This window comes from Leptinotarsa decemlineata, unplaced genomic scaffold, assembly GCF_025532065.1.
Source record: "Leptinotarsa decemlineata unplaced genomic scaffold, Ldec_3_MD MMD2_tig00078422_RagTag_RagTag, whole genome shotgun sequence".
Classification (NCBI taxonomy): Eukaryota; Metazoa; Arthropoda; class Insecta; order Coleoptera; family Chrysomelidae; genus Leptinotarsa; species Leptinotarsa decemlineata.
Window position 1 is genome coordinate 2,984,071 of NW_027412747.1, and position 22,484 is coordinate 3,006,554.

Here is a 22,484-nt window from a genome sequence, read left to right on the forward strand (position 1 = left end):
TAGTTGAAAAAACTGAAAAACACGCTTTTGAAGAGCATCGAACTAAAAAGATACAAATAATTTTTTCAGAATAAGCTTAAAACTATAACGATCGAGAAATACTAGTATTATTATGAAAAAAGCGTGGGCGCCGTGTGCCTTATTTTTTGTATATCTAGCGCAACGCTTTTTTCACAATAATACCAGTATTTTACGATCGTTATTGTTTTAAGCTTATGTGAAAGAAATCATTTTTACCTTTTCAGTTCGATGTTATTTAAAATCGTGTTTTTGTATTTTTCAACTATATTTATTCATTTCAATTAGGACGGTAAAACAGTGCATTTCTTTAATGTCCCCCCTTTTATTTTATGAACGGGTCAACTCAAAAAATTTAAATTTGGGATAATGAAATTAATACATGAATACTTTATTTTGAAGTAAATTGACAGATGAAACTTTCAAGATGGCGACTGGGCGCAATCTGGGAAAAAATTTTAATAGAAAAGGGGTCTTGGCACATCCTTTTGAAGCTCATGACAAATGCTTCACAACACTACACTATAATGTCAATATCTTTAACCACTACGAAATGACGGTACTTTAAATAAAAAATACATTGACATTTAACTACATAATATAAGGTAATAAGCTTGAGGTCAGTTCAGAAGATGCTCGAAATGATTGCCTTGAACTTCTAGACATATGAACAGCCTATCGGATATTTCACGCTGAACATTTTCGAACACAGTAACGTCAATATCTCTACAAATATTTATTATTCTCTGCTGTGTATCCAATATTCAAGCAGGTTCAGTTTCTTTCACCTTTTTTTTCAAATAACCCTATAAAAAATCCCAAAGGTGTCAAATCTGGCGAGTGGTCTGGTCATTCTGTAGGATCCCGACGGCCAATCCAACAACCGGGAAAAGTAGTATCCAAATAGTTTCTTACTTCTCTGGAGTAGTGTGGTGGTGCTCCATCTTGTTGGAATACAATATCCATATCGAATTCACTAGTCCCTTCGACGATTTCAGAGATGAGAAGGTCAACAGTAGTTTCCAGCATATTCAAATACAGTTTCCCTGTTAAATTTTGATCAATGAATAGAGGTCTTACAATATGGTTTTCTAATATCCCTTCCCAAACGTTAATTTTTTCTGGATATTGGGTATGTGTTTTCCGGAAAACATGAGGGTTGGTGTCACTCCAATAACGGCAATTTTGTCTGTGAACATTGTCGTTTAAAAAAATGTACATTCATTACAAAAACAAATATTGTGAAGATGGGTAGGATGCCTTGCAATGGTTTCCGTCATGATTTCGCAGAATTCAGTTCTTCGATCAGGGTTATCTTCAGTTAATTGGTGTACCATTTCAATTTGGTATGGATGATACCTATTCCTCTTCAAAAGTCTCCACACAGTAGAAGGAGACACCTCACAAACATTCGCGACGGAATAGGTAGACTGTTCAGGATTTACTACCATCTCACCAATTATTTGCACTTGATGTTCTTCCGGAATGGACGGATGACCTGGGGGCTTTTTGTTATGTACATTACCGGTAGTTGTGAATTTGGATACAAGTTCCCTCAAATATTTTTTACAGATAGGACGATTCGGAAAACGTTCATTGAAAATCCTTTCGGTCTCGTGAAAGTTACGCGTCGCACCGTAAATAACAATATCAATTTTTTCTTCCAATAAACGAGTATTGACCATTTTCAAAATTTTTGACTTGGTACCTTTCTACTAGTAAAACCAAAAACTAAATGAGAATATCCTAACTGAACAATGTGTTCATTGTCGTTGTAAAATACTTAGGCAAATCAAAAACGAATTGAAACTATTTTGAATTTAATTTTGACTTTTTTTGACATTTATTATTTTTTCCATTTTCATCTGTCTAATTCTAAGAACCTATGATATTTATCAAACAACTTATACATAGTGATGAACAATTAACTGTTATAAGAAAATACAAATAAAATAAATAACATTCTCCACCCTCAAGCAGACTTTGCTAGGTGAGTATATCAACTCCTGACTAGAAGAATACACACTTTGGTGACAGTTCTCATATATGTTCCATGTTTATTCCTAATTCGAACAACTCTGATGACTCCGTCTTTACCGGGAAACGTTTCTTCTATTTTTCCTATGATCCACTGATTTCTAGATGCCTTTTCGTCCACAATCAAAACTATGTGGATAATTCTAATAGAATTAGTTTTGTCATGCCATTTTGGTCTCTGAAGAAGTGTTGGTCTATATTCAATTACCCATCGTTTCCAGTACGTATCTGCCAATGCATGAGCAATTCTCCATTGCTTTCTGCTAGAAAGCTCCACATTGCCGAATGATCTGACATCGCCTGGTCGCAGTAGCAGAAAATGGTTCGGAGTTCGGAGTGATAGCTTCTGGCTCATTTGGATCGACTGATATGTGTGTCAAGGGCCTTGAATTAATAATATATTCAATTATGCCCCTCAAGGTTACCAAAACCTCTTCTTTTGGATTGATGGACTTCAAACTGATCTTCAGAGCTGTTTTAATAGATTTTATCATCATTTCCCAGATTCCACCCATGTGTGGAGCTCCGGGCGGGTTAAATTTCCAAATTATATTTTTAGGTACGACTTCTTCTGAAATCTTTTTCTGGTCTAAGCTTTGACGTAATATAAAATATTCATCCAAGAAGGCAGATAATTTATATAAGCGACTAGACTTTGGTAGAAATAGATTCATTTTCAAAATGAAAATTTCTTCTCCAAACGTTTCTTCCTGACACTTTCTGATCCAGAACTTCATGGAATTTTCGATTTCATCTGCACTCAAGATTAAGTTGGTCGGCCTAGACAAATTTGTAATCTTAACAACTTTTTTAAAATGTAGAATCCAAGCAGTAGATCGAATGAGTCGATTAAATTTCGAGAATCTGGATATATTGGGGAAGTCCAACGGAAGAATTAGACTATCATTGATATCTAAGAGTAGTATCAGATTATTTTCATTGGAGCAACGTGGTTCCTCCGGCCAGTTTCAGGCAATTTTAGAAAAGGTGTTATAGAGAGAGAGAGAGAGAGAGAGAGAGAGAGAGAGAGAGAGAGAGAGAGAGAGAGAGAGAGAGAGAGAGAAGATTCCAAGATGAAAATAGCAATAATGGTGAAAATTATATGTGGAAAAGAATTTTGCAAGAATCCCGAGTTTTCTTTCGACAAGTATGATACTGATCTTTTCTACAACACCAAGCGTTGTAGAAAATATAATATTTTTATTTGTGGCAGCTAGTCAAGTTCTTTTACTAGACAAATATTTTTTCACTAGTTACAGCTCCATCCCGTGGACAAAGCCACACGCGGACCCTACTGTATAGGAACTTTGGGAGAGATGAATATTTCGAATTTCATTCAGAAATATTCATTTTTCTAACTATAGGTACATATTTTTTATGATCAAATAAAAAACTGAATGTTGAAGGTTGAAGGACATTTTTCTACACTATACACACATCTTATTACAGTATTCTGCACTTGATGAATTCAATTTCTTGAAACTGACATTAGCTTTCCACAGTAAAAACCTGAAAACAAAGTATAATTCATAAGGAATAAATCCGTATTTTTTTAATTCAAGTATAAATAGAAATCATTTACCCACATAAGTACATCACATAAATATTAATAAGACAACATCCAATCTACGTTTCAGATAATGAAAGATTTAGTGACTGCTATAGAATGTGTTATTTACAATAATATTATTTTCTTGGCCAGTCACAGACGTTTGAAAATTGAATATACTTGTAAACAGTCTGAAACTTTGGATTTGCGTGTTTGTTTGAACAAAAGTGAATATCCCACATAGCAATAGATATTCCAGGTATATTTCATGAATATACATTTGAGGATATTGTATTATGCTATGAATATGCCATGGATATATATATATCTTCTGGAGAATATTCCCTGGAAGTGCTCCTGGCGAACCTTTGATATATTTTAAGAATATTCCTTGGGAATATTCTTGGAATATCTTATAATATTCTTAGAATATCTAAGGCATATTCTATTAAGAATATTCCAGGAATAGAACCCGAGGAATATTCATAAAATATTCAGGATATTCTTAGTTTATAGTAGGAATATACAATAGAGAAACACCATAGAATATTCTTTAAATATATTTTATGAATATTCTAGGAATATTTGGAATATTCCAAGAATGTGACGAGTAACCGCTATTAGGCATGTATATATTGCATTTTGATACAAGATTCACACAAGTAATAAAACACATAATATTCATAAACAAATATATTTTAAAAACAATATACACTGAAATATTTGACGATTCAACCAATATTAAAAATAAAAAATCTAATTAAAAATATTTATTCACTGAATAAAATATTCCTGAATACTGTCATATTACAAATATTAGAAATGTATTCAAATTAGGATGTTCCTACTCTCAAACAAATGTATACTAAAAAATATGCTAAAATAACAACTCTGTGAATTCATCAGCACTAATTAAAAAATAATAAATATATCATTTCATTGAAAAAGAAAAAGTGTATTACATCAAGAAATAGGTTAGGTTAGGTTTCTCACTTAGAAAAATAAACCCACAAATGAAGTATTTAAAATGAGTGGTATGATGGGTTCTTCAATGAATTTCATTTACTTAACGTTATTCAAACTTTGCTCACCAGAAAAGTTTTCCTTATATTTGTCCAACAATGCATCAGCCAGTGTTTCAGTAGTAATACCTGGAACAAAATGTACATTAACGTTCATTATCACTATTTGAAAGTGGCACAATAAAACTGGAATAAAAATCAAATAGATATTTTTCGCATAGGTTACTCATGAACATTTACAACATTTTATGACTTGGAGAACAACATGCATTGTCTTGTAAAAAAGTAATCATTACGTTTTCAGTTCCTTGGTGCACCTGCCTGTACCAGGTACCACTCTGTTTCCTTTTGGGCAAATTGATACTATCTTGAAAACGAGTGATAAAAATTATGAAAACAAATGATACAAAAGAATGTGTCATTCACTTACTTTTCTCTATTGAAGATACACAACTGAAATCACTCTAGTTCAAACATGTACTTAGTGAAACCAACAAATCCCACACACCAACTCTCCTCGAAGCTAAAATGAGGTATAGTAGGTTAATCACCATGACTTTACTATTCGCTGTACTGCAAATTGGACAACCCCAAATTATAAATAGTACACTGAACGTGACAGAATTATACTTTGATAATAACACCAACACACCATGCATTACACATGCGAACCTGCCACGTCAACCGCCATGTTGAATCAAATGTCGAATTTAACGCAAACGCAAATGTACCATGCATTAAGGGACAGGCGTTGAGTTCAAAAACTGGTTAATACTATCAGGGTTATATACATTAGGTTATGCATTCGATTAAGATCTTCAAATATTTTTGTTTTTAATAATATTGAATTATTTGAATACGTTATTATAAGATAATTCAAAATTCCATTGTATAGAATATTCCAAAATATACCGTGGGGATATATTCTAAGAATATACCATATGGTATATTCGAGCGACAATATTCTTAGAATATTCAAGGGAGAATAATCCATTTATAGACATTCTATGCACATTCTTTCGGGAATAATCCTGCCATATTCATTCAAGCATATTCTATGAATATTCTAAAGGCATGTATATATTCCAAGAATATTCTATGAATATTTGGAATATATACGTTCGTTTTATGATATACAGGGAATATTCCATGAATATCTAGTGCTGTGTGGGATGCACGACACTGTAACATACGGAACATTATTCAAAGACCAATCTTGCCTGGGGTTGCCACTTTTTTATTCATGTAAAGCCACTGAATGAAAAAATATCGCGACTCATATGATAAAGCACGATTCATGGAAATGGCTCGCGAATTATTGGTATAATCTCGCTCTGTGTATTAGCGGCAAAAACAAAAAACAAAGCAACTTGAAGAAGAAGTAAAAACCATGGACGATAAAATGAAACGATTAGGACAAAAATCGATTCCCTTCAACAGCAAGAAAGAATTAATAATATATGTATACACGGGGTGAATAAAGAAACCGGGGTCAACCTGAAAAATAAAGTAGCGAAATTGTTGATCGAGAATATTGACTCTTCCCTACAGAACGATCACTTATTAAACATTTACAGAATAGCAAACTCAATAATCGTACTGAAGAACGTAAAGAAACTGAAAGGAAAAAACATCTTCATTACTGAAGACCTGGTGAAAAGCAGACAAACCTCACTGATGAAAAGTAAAGATATTTTAGGAAAACTAAATGCATAGTCTTTCAATGAACAAATCTATGTGAAAATTGAGGGAAAAACTAAAAAAATATATTGCCATCGAGATATAGAAATATACTCTTCGAGTTAAATACTTAATTGGAGGAGCCTGATTAGAATGATTCGAATATTTTGATTTTGTATTTCATAGTCTTATTTTCAATATAGTTTCTCATCAGTATATTCATTTTTCATCAATGATCGACTTTCTAATTGAGTTGAATAAGCAAGTGGAGAGGGGGACAACAGTATATAATGGTATAGTCGAAAACACAGAACGATTCAGTGGTAAGCATTTATTCAATATTATTCATCTGAACATTGGAAGTTGGAAAAAAAACGATGAATTGCTCTTTTATTTTGAATCTACTTTTGTTAACAATTTAGATATAACTGTTCTCTGGGAATCATGGAAAGTGGACGACATAAGTAACTTCGAAATACCAAATTTTGATATTGTATATAACGAATCCTACTTTAATCAGAACGTAGGTATGGTTGTCTACATAAAAAATGGTCTGGATTATATTACCGATATTGAATATTTTGTTGAACCTCAAATGTTAGAATTTCTGTATACATTAGAAAGCACATCATTCATACTAACGACATGCTACCGTCCACCCTCTATAAATTTGTTAATGTATCTTAGAGAATTAGAAAACTACTTCACGAAACAACCTAGTGCCGATGTGCAAATTTTCATAGGTGATATCAACATTAATATCGTGGATACCACTGACAAAAAGGTTAACGACTAAATTTGTATTATGGCACATCAAGGAGTTCTTTATTATATTAATTAACCAACCAGATTGACAGAAACATCTTCGACTTTGATCAATCATATTTTTGTGAAAATGTCCAATGAAAGTGTCAAGGAAAAATTTTGTTTTAACTCTTCAATATTCACCTTAAACTTGATTGATCAATATATGTTGTTATTATTTGTCGAACTTCCCAGTCAAAAAACTGAGTACAGAATGGAAAAAGAAAAGAGCACTTATATCAACTTATTTCAAAATAAAAATATAAAACAAAAATTATAAAAATCTGAAAAAAATCAAACCATTGATGACACAGGGTCTACTTTATTCCATTAGACACAGAGATTTACTGAAGGATAAGTTCAATAAATCTAAATACCTAAATTCCAAAATAGAGTATAAAACCTACAGGAATTATCTCAACTCACTTCTTACAAAAACTTAAAATGATTACTTCACGAATAAATTGAAATAGGCAAATAAAAATTTGAAAAATCTGCCGGCAAATCAATGAAATAACAAATAAAAAAACTCACTCTCGTTACAGGACCCAATATGATATAACTGATGAAAACGGAAGATAAAATTGTAGATGACCTAAACACCTAAACAAAGCTGATTACTTCAATACATTTTTTACTAATATTGCCCTGAACATGGCAAATAAGATCGATAAAACAACTACTCCCAATCCCGTTAGCAAATTAATATTCAAGAGACACTATTTCTCCTTCCAGTATCACGCAATGAAACAATACTTCTGCTAGCCCTCGTAGAGTGTCTGTTTATTCAATAAAAAATGTCACAATACTTTCTTGATTCCCTACGTCATATATTTAACTAATGTTTTGTAAATGACATGATTCCAAATAATTTCAAAGAAGCCATCACAACGCCTATTTTCAAATAAGGAAACAAAAAAACTTGTCACAAACTATAGACCTATATCGGTAATAAATAACTATGCGAAACTATTTCAAAAATGCATAAAAACAGACTTGTAAATTTTCTAGAAAAACATCATATTTTATCACCTTGCCAATATGGATTCAGAGAAAATAGGTCAATCGAAATCGCCATTTTTCACCTAGTATATAAAATATTGAGCAACGCTAGTGAAGAGAAAAAATGTCTAGAGGTGTTTTTAGACACTTATAGCCAGACATAACCAGTCGCCGTGGGTGTTCCCCAGGGCACTTTCTTGGATCCAATTCTGTTCCTAATATATATTAACAGCATTTACAACCTGAAGAACATTGATGGTGATATTGTTTCATTTGCTGATTATACGACATTGATTTTCTTGGTGGTAGGAGAGAGCCCTATTATACGCTTATGCCTCTTCAGGGTTGGAGTTAGTTTTCTTACCTGTCGATGTTAATCTTGTTTTTAATTCTGAGTTTTCAGTTCAGGTAGTCCGGGTCCATTGCGGTGGTTGATTTTTTCTTTGGGTTCAGGTTAGGTTAGACCGGGGATCGTGGGGATTAGACTTCAGCTCATTCCAGGCTGTTTACTGTCCACTATCTGATTGCCAGTAGGTACTCCTCGAGTATGTCCTGGATCTGCTTCGTCTGGTCTTCCATTGCTCCCAAGAGTATGGCTTAGGGAAATGGGAGCTTCTTCCTCGGTATCCTTCTGGGGCATCCACGTGGCGTCTAGGGGGTGGTCAGTGATGGCCGCGGTGTTGTTGCTGCAGCCTTGGAGTTCCTGAAATCCTAGGTTGATTGAAGTAATATTCATTGTGTTATATAAATCTTGAGAGGGATATCGGTACGTGAGGTTATGGATGTTATGAAAGATTTTTCTCTAGGTTGTTAGGATGAGGTGAGATCGTCTCAGGGAAAGCGTACAGTAGATCGTGGCTTTGGATCGGTCTTATGAACAATTTGTATGTGCTGAGCGCGAACGTAAATGTTCACACCGTATGTGAGACATCTGGTGTACTGTTCTTCATCAGTGGTAATGATACGGATGAGTAGGGTTGGGTTATTAGTTTTTTTGAAGACGATTATCAATAGTCTGATAAATTGTAGGTTAGCTTCGATTAGGAACGTGCCTATTTCATCCGTCGTGATGTCAAGGTTGACCTCCTTGATCACGAAGGATAAGTGGGGGACTCTGCGTGCAGTCGGCTGGCTAGTTTGCAGGCGAATATCTATTACTTTGAAGGAAGTATGACCAAATCCCAGTATGGCAGCCGTTGGCATGGCTGGAGAGGAGACTCGCACCATACCACCAATGGAGACGACAATCAGAACACGCAGGGCGCTCCACAGAATTAGGCCAATGCATGGGGTCTTCTCCAATAACATTGAAGACCTTGGCTTATCAAATCGCCTGACCTTCGCTTTCTTCAGGTCGAGTGGGATGAAGTCGGAAACTGAGGGGTTCATCATGGCTTGCCAGGATGGTGTCTTCAACACATTAGTCTACCGCAGTCGCGTGATGGGTATAGAGGTTCCTGACACAAGGTGCAGGGCCTGCCGCGAGGCGCCCGAGACCCTAATGCACATGCTATCAGCATGTCCAGCATATGCGGTCTCGGCCTATATCCATCGACATAACGCGGCCCTAAGAGTGCTATATTACCATTTACGGCACTCTTACAGTATTGACGAGACACCGGTGTTGCCCTTCGCTCCGGGGGATATTGAATCCGTTGTGGGGAACGAGAAGTGGCGAATTGATTGAGACTATTTGTCCCTCACTCTCAGGCTCATACAAGCTAATGAGCCTGATATAGTCCTTTTCGACCACCAGAGCAACACGATATTTGTCATGGAGTTTTCAGCTCCTGGCGAGACGAATATCGTCAGAAAAGAGGAGGAAAAACGGATAAAATATCGAGATTTTCTCTTCGAACTCCGCAGACGTTATCCAGATCACTCTGTCAAGACAGTTGTTCTCCTCTCTACTCTCTAATCTTAAAATCATACCGGCTTGTCGCACTAAGGCAGAAATCTTAGCCCCACAGATGCAGAAGGCTGTCATTTTTAGATCACTGCGCTGGCTCAGGGCACATGATTCTCGGACCCAATGATCACCTACCTCACGGTGTGGGGGGGAGGTCATTGGTTGATAATGCTGGCACGCCCTCCCAAATGTATCGGGGGGACACTAACATCCTTGGCATTTGGTGAGTTGCGACACCACTTACCCGAGCAACTGGTGCAAAACCAGGCGCACCCGGGAAGGAGAACTCTATTCTCCCTCCGGTGCCGGCCGTGAGTCCACAGGGCTAACTACCCGGTGATCCCAACACTTGGTTCCCAATAATCTAGGAAGAGGCCCCTACAATCGACCCGCTCGGAGGGGTCAGAGGCAAAGTGGTGCAGCCCATAACGATGATTTGCCCACCGACGACAACCCTGGCAACGACAACAGACCTTTCGAGTGGACGCATGAGCTGAGAGACAGCCTTATGCATTGCTACGAGAGTAATGAGCCCGTACGAAGAGGCTACATGACGAGATCGCATGCTCTGTGGTGTGAAACACATACGGAGCATGCCGCCTTTTCCGCTCAAAATCTTAGGTATTACGTATCCTATCTTTGGCTGAAGGGCTATATAGCTCCTCCCCAGCCTGCTAACGAAGTGCTAGAAGTGACAGTTCTACCACCCGTTGGCACGACAGGAGAGGAGACTCGCATCATGCCACCAATGGAGTCAATCAGAACACGCAGGTCGCTCCACAGGATTAGGCCCCTGAAGCCACAAGAACTGGCTTGTTTGGATGCGGATGTTCATAGTGTTCTTACAGAAGAGGCCGACATCTGGCAAATTAACATTGTCGTGTATAGCGTCGTCCAATCGCTTTCTGAATCGGAAGCACGGAATCCTGGCCTTCCAACAGGATTCTTAGCCTCCATCTTGTGTTCACGGCGTGTACACAACCGCCGACCGCTGATCAGGTGGAGTCCTTCTAGAAGGATATCTAAGAACACCCGCAGCCACTCAACTCAGACACTCCAGCCCTAGCGCAGTTCGAAGCTTTCAACAGAGAGCTTTGACAGCCTGAGCTCAATGAACTGCGCAACCCGATAACCCCGGATGACGTTCGCAGGGCCCTTGTTGGTTCCAAGAACTTTACTGCTCCAGGCCCATATGGGCTGAACACTTATTGGTGGAAAAAACTACCAAGTACCCACCGCCATCTGGCCAGAGTTTTCAACTCATGGCTGGACGGAGAGCAGCCGATTCCGGATTAGTTTGTCGAGGGCGGACCGTTCTTATCCCCAAAAGTGGAGATTTGTCGATTCCTAAGAATTACAGACCGATAACATGCTTGAATTCGTGTTATAAGTTGTTTACAAGCATCTTATACACACGAATACTCACCGCAGTTGACCGAGTGTTCGAACGGATATATGAGCAGAGAGGGTCGAAAAGAGGAGTCGCTGGATGTAAAGAGAACCAGCTCATCGATAGATGTGTAACGCAGGACTCAATACAGTATAAGCGTAACCTCTCTATGGCCTGGATCGATCACCGTAAGGCATCTGATACAATTTCGCATGAGCTCATCTTGCATTTGCTCAGATGCCTTGCGGTACCCGACAACATAGTGAGATGCATTGAACAGCTGATATCATTTTGGCGAACTCGCTCCAACATAACATCTGGTCAAGCAAGAGTCCAAACAGGGTGAGTCACTTACAGAAGGGGTGTATTTCAGGGTGATTCTCTTTGTCTCCTTCTCTTCTGCATCGCACTATTGCCATTATCCGTTCCGCTTAGAAATACTCAAGGGTATAACCGTGGCACCCCCTGAAACCGGAGGCACAAGGTCACCCATTTGTTTTATATGGATGATCTTAAACTTTATGCCTCTGGAGAGAAGGATCTCCATCATTCCTTGAGGCTGGTGGAAGAGTATACGCATGCTGTCGTCCTCAAAAGAGGACGATGCGGGGACTACGGAGAGGATGTGCAGCTCATAGATCGAAGCATCCTACACCATCTGGATGCCGGAGAGACGTATACTTACCTCGGGGTGGAACAACGCCACTCACAAGTGATAACAGCAGTTTACCGGTGATCGACGCGGATCACCGGTCGATGTGTGTGCAAGGTTCCGTACCCACATGTGGTTCACTATTGGAATTTGGACGGCCAGTATAAAATCGGCCGATATTTTATTGGTAGCGGATGCTTGCACACTCACCGGATTTTTATAGGTCAGGCTGCAGGCTGCAATGTTACGATTTTACGGTGTTGCAAAGTGTAAGGTATTTACCGTTAAATACTGTATTTCAATTACATATTTCAATTATCGCACTTATTTCGCTATCGCTCTCTAGATTTTGAACTATCTCAAGCTGACCCTACTAATCATGTGACTTCAGGTCAGACATTTACAGCTAAATATTGTATTTCAATTACATATCATAATTATCGCACTTACCTATTTAACTATCGTTCTCCTCGATTTTTAACTATTTCAAGCAGACCCTGCTTGTCATGTGATGTTTCGTTTATTATACCTATAACAGTTTCATTTGACGCTACCAGAAATCATCAATTGGAGCTTGATGTCGTATCATAAGTTGAAAAAACTCGATTATTTTAGTTTCATCTCTCGTACTTTCGAAAGTGATTTGAAATCCGGTTATACGTTTTTGGGGAGTAAATTCATCTATTGGCTTCAATTTATTCGTCCAAGTGCTTTAACTGAAAGAAAAAAATATCAAAAATGCAATGTTTTGGATGAGGATTTTATTAAACGTATCGGCACTATCGACAACAATGACACATTTTTTCCAAGACACGTCGAAAACTATGAATAGTGTCTTAAGATACTTTGAAAGTACTAATATTATTTTTTTCTCAGGGCATGCGGACGGCTGGAATACTAGGATGTGTAGGGACCTTTTTGGGAACTGCCATAAAGATTTTTTCCTTGCAAACGGATAGATTTTACGTAGTTTTCTGTGGTCAAACCATTCTTGCAGTCTCACAGGTTCTGATCGCCTGCTTGCCTCCCAAATTGGCAGCTCTTTGGTTTGATGCCAGTGAGGTCAGTATAAAATGATAGTCTCATTTGGGAAAGGAAAATTTTGGCTTCCTATTTCTCCATCTTTATACAAAAAATGCAATAAATTTCAAAAGTAACTCCATACAAAGATGTGTATATAATGCGAAGAAGTAACTTTCAGACACACACTGGAAGAAAAAACCGTCTCGAAACGGCTCTTTTCATATAAATATTGAATTACACAAAAGAAAAATACTTTCCTAACAAATATCTTCATGTGAACGCTGAATAATACAAAAAACATTTGTTCTATTCCGTTTGTATTTTAATTTGATTTCATATCGGTTGAAAAAAATTACTGAGAAAATAGACAGTATTGCAAAAATTGCAATATAAAATCCAAAGTTTCAGAAAATTGCGTGTGCTATGAAAAGTTCTGAAAATAAGACATGAGATGATGTTCATAGTACTAATCATCATCTGTAAAAAAGTTCGAGAGGCAATTAGTAAAATCAAAAGAGGATGAAATTTGTACCATAATAATAGGTACTTATACCTACTGAATATTTTCATAATCAAGCTTGATGAGGTACATGTGAATTTCTCTTAATTATTCGAGTCAGACCTCCCATTCAGAATTTACAATAGGTTTACAAAATAATGGACTATGTTTCGCGATAAAATTACTGCTCCATATTGCACCCGTGCGAAACTAGGCCGCATTAGTAATCTGAAATAAAAATTTTATTACTCTTCAGACAAAATAGTGATTGGAGGAGGAATTATTATTCTTCATCAATCACAGATATATTTTCTCAGTGTGTTGATAATGAAGTCGAAGTCTTTCCTTTGGAAGTCGTCAGAAACAACTATGGTTTTGAAGAGTTGTTTTTCATATTTTCAATAAATATCATGAATATCAGTGAAGTAGCAATATTCAAGATATTCACGAAATCACTATAGCACCAACATTAAAGTTGTTTTTTATGGATATAACAATGTTGCAATTGGAGCATCTGAGATAAGTCGTTAATACATGTTATACTCCAAGTCGATATTTAATTTGAGGAATACGGGATTCTGAATAATCAGAAATGTTTAGAAAACAGCAAAATCAAAATTGGGTGGAATTGGCCGCGGTGGTAGTGCACCCTTATCACGATCGGAAGGCCGTGGGTTCGATTCCCACCTCGACCAGATATTTTTCTCGAGATAATTCATCTGGTTGAAGCTGGGATGATTCTGTAACCGTGTTAGGAATCACACGTTAAAAGGTAAGACCTCGTTAGTCCTTAGCTCGCACAAGTTTCTCAGCTTCTGAGAGTTGTAGTTCGAAAGGGGGCAACAGCTGATTACCGGAAAAAACATATTTTAAAACAGATTCAAAATATCGCATTTCCTTATAACTGGTTCTGATAGACCAAAGTCAATCCATATGTATCTTCAATACGAAATATAATACTCAACTCGAAGTCGGTTCAAATTTTTCAGTCATGTGTCTTCAATAGAAATATAATTTCCAACTCCAGTCTGTCGAATTTGATTCTAATGAACGATACAGTTGAAATTCAAAATATTGATTTATTAAAAAACTAAATGTTGCCCGCGTAGGATTTAGTTTGTCACATTAAGTTTCATGACAGAACATTATAAACAAATAGTTACAATATTTTTTTATTAGCCCAAAACTTCAGGTTTCCAACTTCAAAACTGACGAAATTCAATACAATCTTTGAACCCCTATTTCTTCCCTTTGGGGTGGAAATTCCTGATTCCTCTTCTTAATGCTTATTTACGCTCTACATAAGCCTGCCCATTTCAAGATTCTAGGTTCAGTAGCTTCGGTTGTACGTTAATATAAGAGCGATCAACATTTAGTAATTTATATTTTTACTTTAAAAATACAGTAACTAAAAAAGTATGCCAACTGCACTGAGTAATGAATAGCTTCGAGAATTGAATCAGGTTCCTATAAAGAAATTCGCAAAACCAACACAACGGTCAATGACGTCTGCCCTCGGGTTGCGTTCTCGGCCATGGCGCTTCATTGTTCAGACTGCCTCTCCACACCCGCGCATTGTCCTCCAACGTCTTACAGCAGACGCGACGCGCGTCTAAATTTGACTTTGATCTTTATCAACGTGATCTCTATCTCATCGACTGGAATAACATTTATACTTCAGGAAATCCTAATGATGCACCTACTTTTCTGTATGATAATCTTATAGCTCTTCATAATAAACACGCTCCGGTTAGAAGAGATAGAACTACTAGACGCCCAGCACCGTGGATGACACCCATTATTGAAGAAATGAGATAGAGCCTTGACCAAATTCAAGCATACAGAGGACTAGCAACTGACTTCACTTATTACAAAGACATACGTAATCATACAACTGCAGCCATACGACACGAAAAAAGAGCGTATTTAAATTTTATACTCCACAGAAAACATGCATATCTGGATATCCTGAGAAACGATAGAAAAACTGAACTTCCACATAACCTCACTAATCCCACATTATTGAATTCTCATTTTCTCTATTCCAATCACGTCACTGAAACTCCAGAGCAGTCATTTCTACTTGATAAATATTGTTCTTAAACTAATCACAACATCAAATTTCGCGAGATAGACAAAGGAAGGAAACACCTGAATGCTATCACCAGTGATGCTACAGGCTACAGGATCGGATCAACTATCTCTACGAATGTTGCATTATGTAGAAACTACACTACTTGACCATAATACTTATATTATTAATTTATCTATTTCTACTTGTACCTTATCCCTGTGGCTTGGAAACAAGCTAACGTGATTCCCATACCAAAGCGACATAATTCGGTCACCTCAGACCAATGAGCATACTCTCGATTATCTCTAAGGTGTTTGAGTTAATCTTTTATGGAAAAAAAAACATTACACCTTCGGCTCATTCAGGTTTCCGAAAATTACATAGAATGTCATCACCGATGACATTTCCACTTTAATTGATTTACCTGATTCCAGTAAACTATAATAAGGCGTTCGACACTATTGATCATAATGTTTTATGTGATGAACTTCTATATTATGGTTTCTCTCAGGAAGCTTGTGCGCTTATCGGAACGATGTCAGTCGATAGTAGTTGGTGCATTGACGGATTCGAAACCTTCTCACCATAAATATTCCGAATATATATCATATCATATGATTTTTCCATTACCGGAAGTTTTTATTTTGCATGAAACGTAAATATATGTCAAAAGTGGATAATCAAATTTTCATATTTTTTTCTCTCAACGTCTCTACAACTTTACATATGCTTCTCATACGAAATTTCGAAATTATTTCATCACATGCACACCTAATGCCTATTTGACATGTGGCCATGACGTCCAAAAATTCGCGAAATGACATAATCACGAAATTTAGTTATCTCTTAATGATGCTTACTGGCTAAGTGAAACATACTAAATGACAGAGCGCATCTTCGTTTTTACTTTGTCGATACTTTCTGCGTTTTTTCCTAAATGATGTATTTTGAAAAACCCTGTATACAGATTGATACCACGTTTTTTTCTTAATGTATTTTGAGACACCCTGCACACAATGAGTGATCGCACGTTGAAACGTTAAAGCGCCACACCTTGTACACATTGATACCATGTTTTTTTCTTGATATATTTTGAGACACCCTGTATACTCCACTGGATGCTTACCGCCATGTTTTTTCTTCAATCTAATTTTTCATTCATCATTATTGATATACCACTTTCGCCCTTTCAATATTTTCATATACATCATATAATATGGTCATATTAGTATAAAATTTAAAGAAACAGGATGGCCCAAATTAGATAACTACCTTGACGCAAACCTACATATTTTCTTAATGAACTTATGATGTTTAAAAACCTTAATAGGGTGAGCACAGGAAAAAGTAATATGCTAGTTATTCCTAAACACTCAAGTGTAGTGTACCAACATTCTTTCTCATATTCAGCACCCAAATTTTATAATATTCTTCACAAGGAGTTTTGAAACTTATTTTTATATAATTTCAAGAAGACATTGAAAATCCTACTTCACTCACTATAGATTTGCTTTTAAAACGGACCTGTATATGATAATTATTTACACTATGGATACAAATTAGGTGAAAAATATCACCAATTCAATTTAATTTTTATACTTTATAATTATACTACTATAAGTTGTTTTTAGATAAGTAGATTGGGTATTATTGATTCTGTATACGTTAATTCTCAAATATTTCTTGGATATTTTTCTCTGAATTATTTTTTTTTTTCGGCAAGATTAAGTTGAAAAGTAGCCTACGCTAATACTTCACCTTTTCATCAACATAGAAAATGTGGGAATCTTCCAAAGAAAGGAAGGAAGTAATCAATTTTAAAATAAATAACTCTATACATGAATAGTAACTTTCAGACACAACCTGAAACAGCTACTTTCATATAAATATTGAATTACACGAAAGAAAAATTAATTAAAAACAAATACTTTCATATGAATTATACACTGAATTATACAGAAGACACTATTTAGACAAAAATTCGTTATGAAATAAAACCAGATATCTTTCACAGAATTTCTACACAAAATGAATGGTAAAAAAATTGCATTTACAAGAAACACTGCCATCCTCACTGGTAGAAATCGATGTTCCGCCTAAAGACACTTGCCTATAGATCCATGTATAGAGTTCCTTATATTATACTTCCATCCTTTCTTTGGAAAATTCGCACAGTTTTTTGTATCAAGATGGAGTAGTAGAAAGCCAAAAAACTTTCTTTCCCAAAAAATTAGTCACTCCTAAATCAATATAATTAGTCACTCCTATCAATATAAACAAGATTCCTCTCAACTGACATTTAATCAAATAGGTGAATGAATGTCATTACGATGTCATCGATGACATAAGTAGATAAAACTCATTCCGTGACAAAAAAATCGTAATTTATGAATGAACTGGGTGTTTTTTCTTATAATGTTATCTAGAATGGTACTGAAGAGCCCTAAGGCAAGTGTCTTTCGGCGAAACATCGATGTCTACCAGTGACGATGGCAGTGTTCCATGTAAGTGCAATTTTTTTACCATTCATTCAGTGTAGAACTACGGTGATTGATATTTGATTTTCTTTAATAACGAATACTTGGAATACAAACTGAGTAGAGAATAGTGTCTTTTGTATAATTCAGTGTTCATATGAAAGTATTTGTTTCGAAAGAATTATTCTTTCGAGTAATTCAATTTTTATATGAAAGTAGTTGTTTCAGGAGGACTTTTTCTTCCAGTTTGTGTCTGAAAGTAACTTCTTTGCATGATCTACACATCCATGAATAGAGTTATTTATTTTGAAATTGATTACTTCCTTCCTTTCTTTGGAAGATTTTTTGAATCAAAATGGAGTAGTAGAAAGCCAAAAAACTTTCTTTTCCATGAACTTTCAATTTTGATAGATCCACTCTATTTGAAATTTTCATAAGTCCATGTATTACTTCGAAATTCAATAAGGATATTTCAAATCGAATAAAATCCGATGCATTGAAGAAAATAAAATAGTTTGCTGTGAGAGTGACCAAAATCTGAGCAACATTGAACAGGTAAGCCTGTTAGAACAAACTATAAATGAGCTCTCAAACGACGGACTTATCATGAAAGACAATTTCATAACAAAATTGCAAAAAAGACAAGGAATTGTTTATGAATGAGGCATTGAAACTGGAAACAGAAACAACTATTCGAATTAAACAGCATACAAAGAAAATTGAGGAGATGAAAAAAGAAATAGCTTATCTTCAACAAAAAAATACAAATGGAAAAAAGGATACATTAACAATCGGTACCCAAACTGATTTACTCATAAAAAAATTCAATCAACCGCAACTGAAGTGAATTCTATAGTCAGTGGCGCCGAAAAAGGAGAGTTCGAAAACATTAAAATTGACAAGGAGACTCAAACAACTTCAACTCCGAGACAAAAAAAAAAGTCAAACCAATGAATATATCAAGCAATAGAAAGTCCAATACAGATTGAAAAAATAAAATTGTTTTGGTAGCAGGACATAGGGGAAGGGATCTCGTGCAAATGTTGTTAAGGCAAATGAACGAAAAAGTTATAATCCAGTCAATCCTGAAGCCTCATTGTAGCGATGAAGAACTTATTAAAACAATGACTGAAAATTCTCGTCAACTGTCTGAAAACGACTTGGTCATTTTTTGGCTAGACAGAGTTCTACAGCTAAAACCTACTAACTGCATATCGATTCTCCGAAAACGATTCGAACTCTGAAGTTTATGAAAGAAATCTTGATTTACTGAAAACTTCCCACCATCTTGCACAAACAAACATCATCATCTTGGATTGCAATAACTTCTTGAGAAGAAGTAACTACTCAAAAAAAATAGCCGTATTAACAAGGTTGGAAAGTGGTACTTGACCGAAGCCTTGATAAAACATATCAAGAATAAAAAATATATTTTCTCAGAATTTGCATCAAATGAAATTCCTCAGCAACAACAAAAAATTGAAGTCAGGAAGGGAACTGAAATTAACTCAATTTGGGAGATCAAGAATTTATCAGTTAATATACCCCAATCTTCCAGAATAGAAGTTGAAACGGATATATATTCACATAAGGCTGACCAGACTCTAGCGGAAGAACTGGCTTTGGCAGAAAACAATCACCAAGAAAAAGATGGCATACTGGGTGATACACTGGCACAGATTATTGAAACGGTTTTCGAAACAGAACAAAATGTAGGTGAGAACAATTAGTTTTTATCAGTATATCCCCGTTTGTCCCAGGATGCTCCAAAGCTGAGTCCATAAATAAACCTGTGAAAGCAGGATTTACTACCCTCATGGTAGCGCACGTAAATGCCCAGAGTATTAAAAATGAAATGTCTGAGACAGAATTTCCTATTGATGATCTAATCTTAGAGAATAAGTGCTATCACTTTAGTTGCTAATTTAGATATTGAAACAGCGGTGTGTTGCATTTATAGACCACCATTGGGTGATTTCAATATATTTCTCGAAAAACTAGAACAGACTTGCGATTTTCTTCAGAAACAATTCATATATTTGATTGTTTGTGGAGATCTAAATATAAATAGCCTTGATACCACAAATAACAAAAAAAAAGTTAAATGATTGCCTAGAATCTTATGGGCTTACAAATACCACAGACCTTCAGACCTTTCTACGCACATCATAAAAAATAAACATGGTCATGTAAGTGCTACAGCAATTGACTCTCTATCTAATTACTAACATTCCAGAAGATGAAGTAACTGTATATCTTCATGCCCTAGTCATATGCAAGACCTCATTAATCATAGTTATGGAAATTCAGGACAGAAACTTCTCTTCTGTTACAAAATTATGTAACTTAATTTTTACTGGTAGGGTTTCTCCATAAATTTGTCCTATACTTTTTGGCGCTGTGTGCTATTCGGAAAAGAATGGAGGAGTAAGACTGATTGCCGTCGGTAGCTTTTATCGTCGATTGGTAGCTAAACTTGGTTGTATGAGGATTAAAGACGAACTAGGATCGATGTTACGTCCACTACAGTTTGGTTTCGGTACTGCAGGTGGATGTGAAGCTGTTGCTCATGCTGCTCGTAGATCTATTAATCTTCATCCAAATCCCGATTCGAAAATTTTCCTGAAAATAGACTTCAAAAATGCCTTCAACATGATTGATAGAAACATCATGCTTCATAAAGTTAAAGATTCGTTTCCAGGATTATATCCCTTCTTAAATCAGCTTCCTATTTGAGTTTTGGTGAACATCTGATTCTGTCTGAGAGAGGTGTTCAACAAGGTGATCCCTTAGGACTTGCTCTTTTTTGTCTGACCATCAACGAACTCACTAGAAGCTTATCATCCGAATTTAATTGTTGGTGTTTGGACGATGGCTCAATCGCTGGCGATGAAAACAGTGTTTCAAAGGATTTAGAAAAAATCATTGATTATTCAGAATATCTTGGACTTGAACTAAATTTTGAAAAATGCGAGTTGATTACTCTTTCAACTCCGAATAATATTTCGAAATCCATTTTGAAATTGGCTCCTGGCATAAGAATTTTGGAAAAGTCTAAATGGAGTCTTCTGGGTGCTCCTCTCTCTAAAGATTCACTTTCAGTACATCTTCGAGAAAAACGAGAATCACTCAAATTACTGACCACCAGATTGAATGAACTTCCAAAACACGTTGCATTTTTTCTTTTGAAAAATTGTTTGGCGATTCCAAAACTCATGTACGCCCTCAGATGTTCCTCCACTTGGTCAAGTCAGTTAGAGCTTGAAGAATTTGATAATTTACTCCGCCACACGACGGAATATGTTACAATCATTTCAATAATGATTCATGGCTCCAAGCAACTCTTCCTGTGAACCTTGGCGGATTAGGGCTACGTTCGGCTTATTCCTTAGCTTTACCAGCTTCTCTGTCATCAGTCAATAGTGTTTCTGATCTTATCGATTCCATCCTTCCTTCCATATTCATCAATATCAAAGACGTTTTTTATTCTGAAGGTGAATCACTTTGGCAAGCCGCAACTAATATTGCTCCTCCTACATATAAAAAAATACAAAGTGTATGGGACCGACCTCTTCTGAACATTATAACTGATAAACTTCTGAAATCTACAAGTGTATACGATAAGGCTCGTCTGGAAGCAGCAATGATCAAGGAATCGGGTGCTTGGCTGAATGCTTTACCTGTTGCATCTCTTGGAACACTATTCGACGATGAATCTTTCAGAATAGCAGTAGGACTTAGGATGCGTTCATCTATTTGTGTTTCTCATACTTGTGTTTGCGGTAGTATAGTTGATGAGAAAGTTACACATGGTTTGAGTTGCAGGAGAAGTGCAGGGCGTATATCTCGACATCACCAAGTGAACGACATATTGAAACGAGCTATGTAGTCAGCGGATGTTTCTGCAATTCGGGAACCCTTAAGTACCAGATGGTAAACGACCAGATGGTATGTCTCTCATATCATGGAAATACGGTAAACCTGTGGTATGGGACTTCACTTGCGTTGACACGGTCGCGGCTTCCCATCTAGCCGAAAGTTCCAAGTCTGCTGGAACTGCAGCATTGTCTGGCGACAGATTGAAAAGAAAAAAATACCAAAATCTTGGAAACAAGTATCTGTTTCATCCAGTAGCGGTTGAAACTTTTGGTGTTTATGGCCCGGAGTCTCTGTTATTCGTTCATGAAATTGGAAGAAGAATAGGCCAAGCAACGAAAGATCACCGTTCTAACTCTTTTTTAATAGAAAGAATTAGTATTGCTATTCAACGTGGCAATGCTGCTTCAGTACTTGGAACTATTCCTCCTTCACATAATTTTGATGAGATCATGCATTGCCCTAATTTCAG

General features: G+C 36.3%; 1 protein-coding gene and 1 long non-coding RNA gene across 5 annotated transcripts in view; one reads left to right on the plus strand and one right to left on the minus strand.

The window, feature by feature from the left end:
* LOC111504313 (uncharacterized MFS-type transporter C09D4.1) overlaps positions 1-22,484 on the plus strand; it is a 77,601-nt gene that overhangs the window by 21,061 nt on the left and 34,056 nt on the right. For 3 of the 4 annotated variants that reach the window (XM_023158832.2, XM_023158829.2, XM_023158830.2), the window contains one exon: positions 12,940-13,125. The exons of the other annotated variant lie outside the window; for it this stretch is intronic. In XM_023158832.2, coding sequence (XP_023014600.1) covers positions 12,943-13,125 — 183 coding nt within the window. In that variant the 5' untranslated portion in view covers positions 12,940-12,942. The remainder of the gene's footprint in view (positions 1-12,939; positions 13,126-22,484) is intronic. 4 annotated transcript variants of the gene reach the window in all.
* LOC141487290 (uncharacterized) lies at positions 4,360-5,362 on the minus strand. The gene is made up of 2 exons (XR_012468311.1): positions 5,057-5,362; positions 4,360-4,755 (listed from the first exon to the last, which is right to left on the minus strand). It is a non-coding gene; the product is annotated as an uncharacterized lncRNA (long non-coding RNA).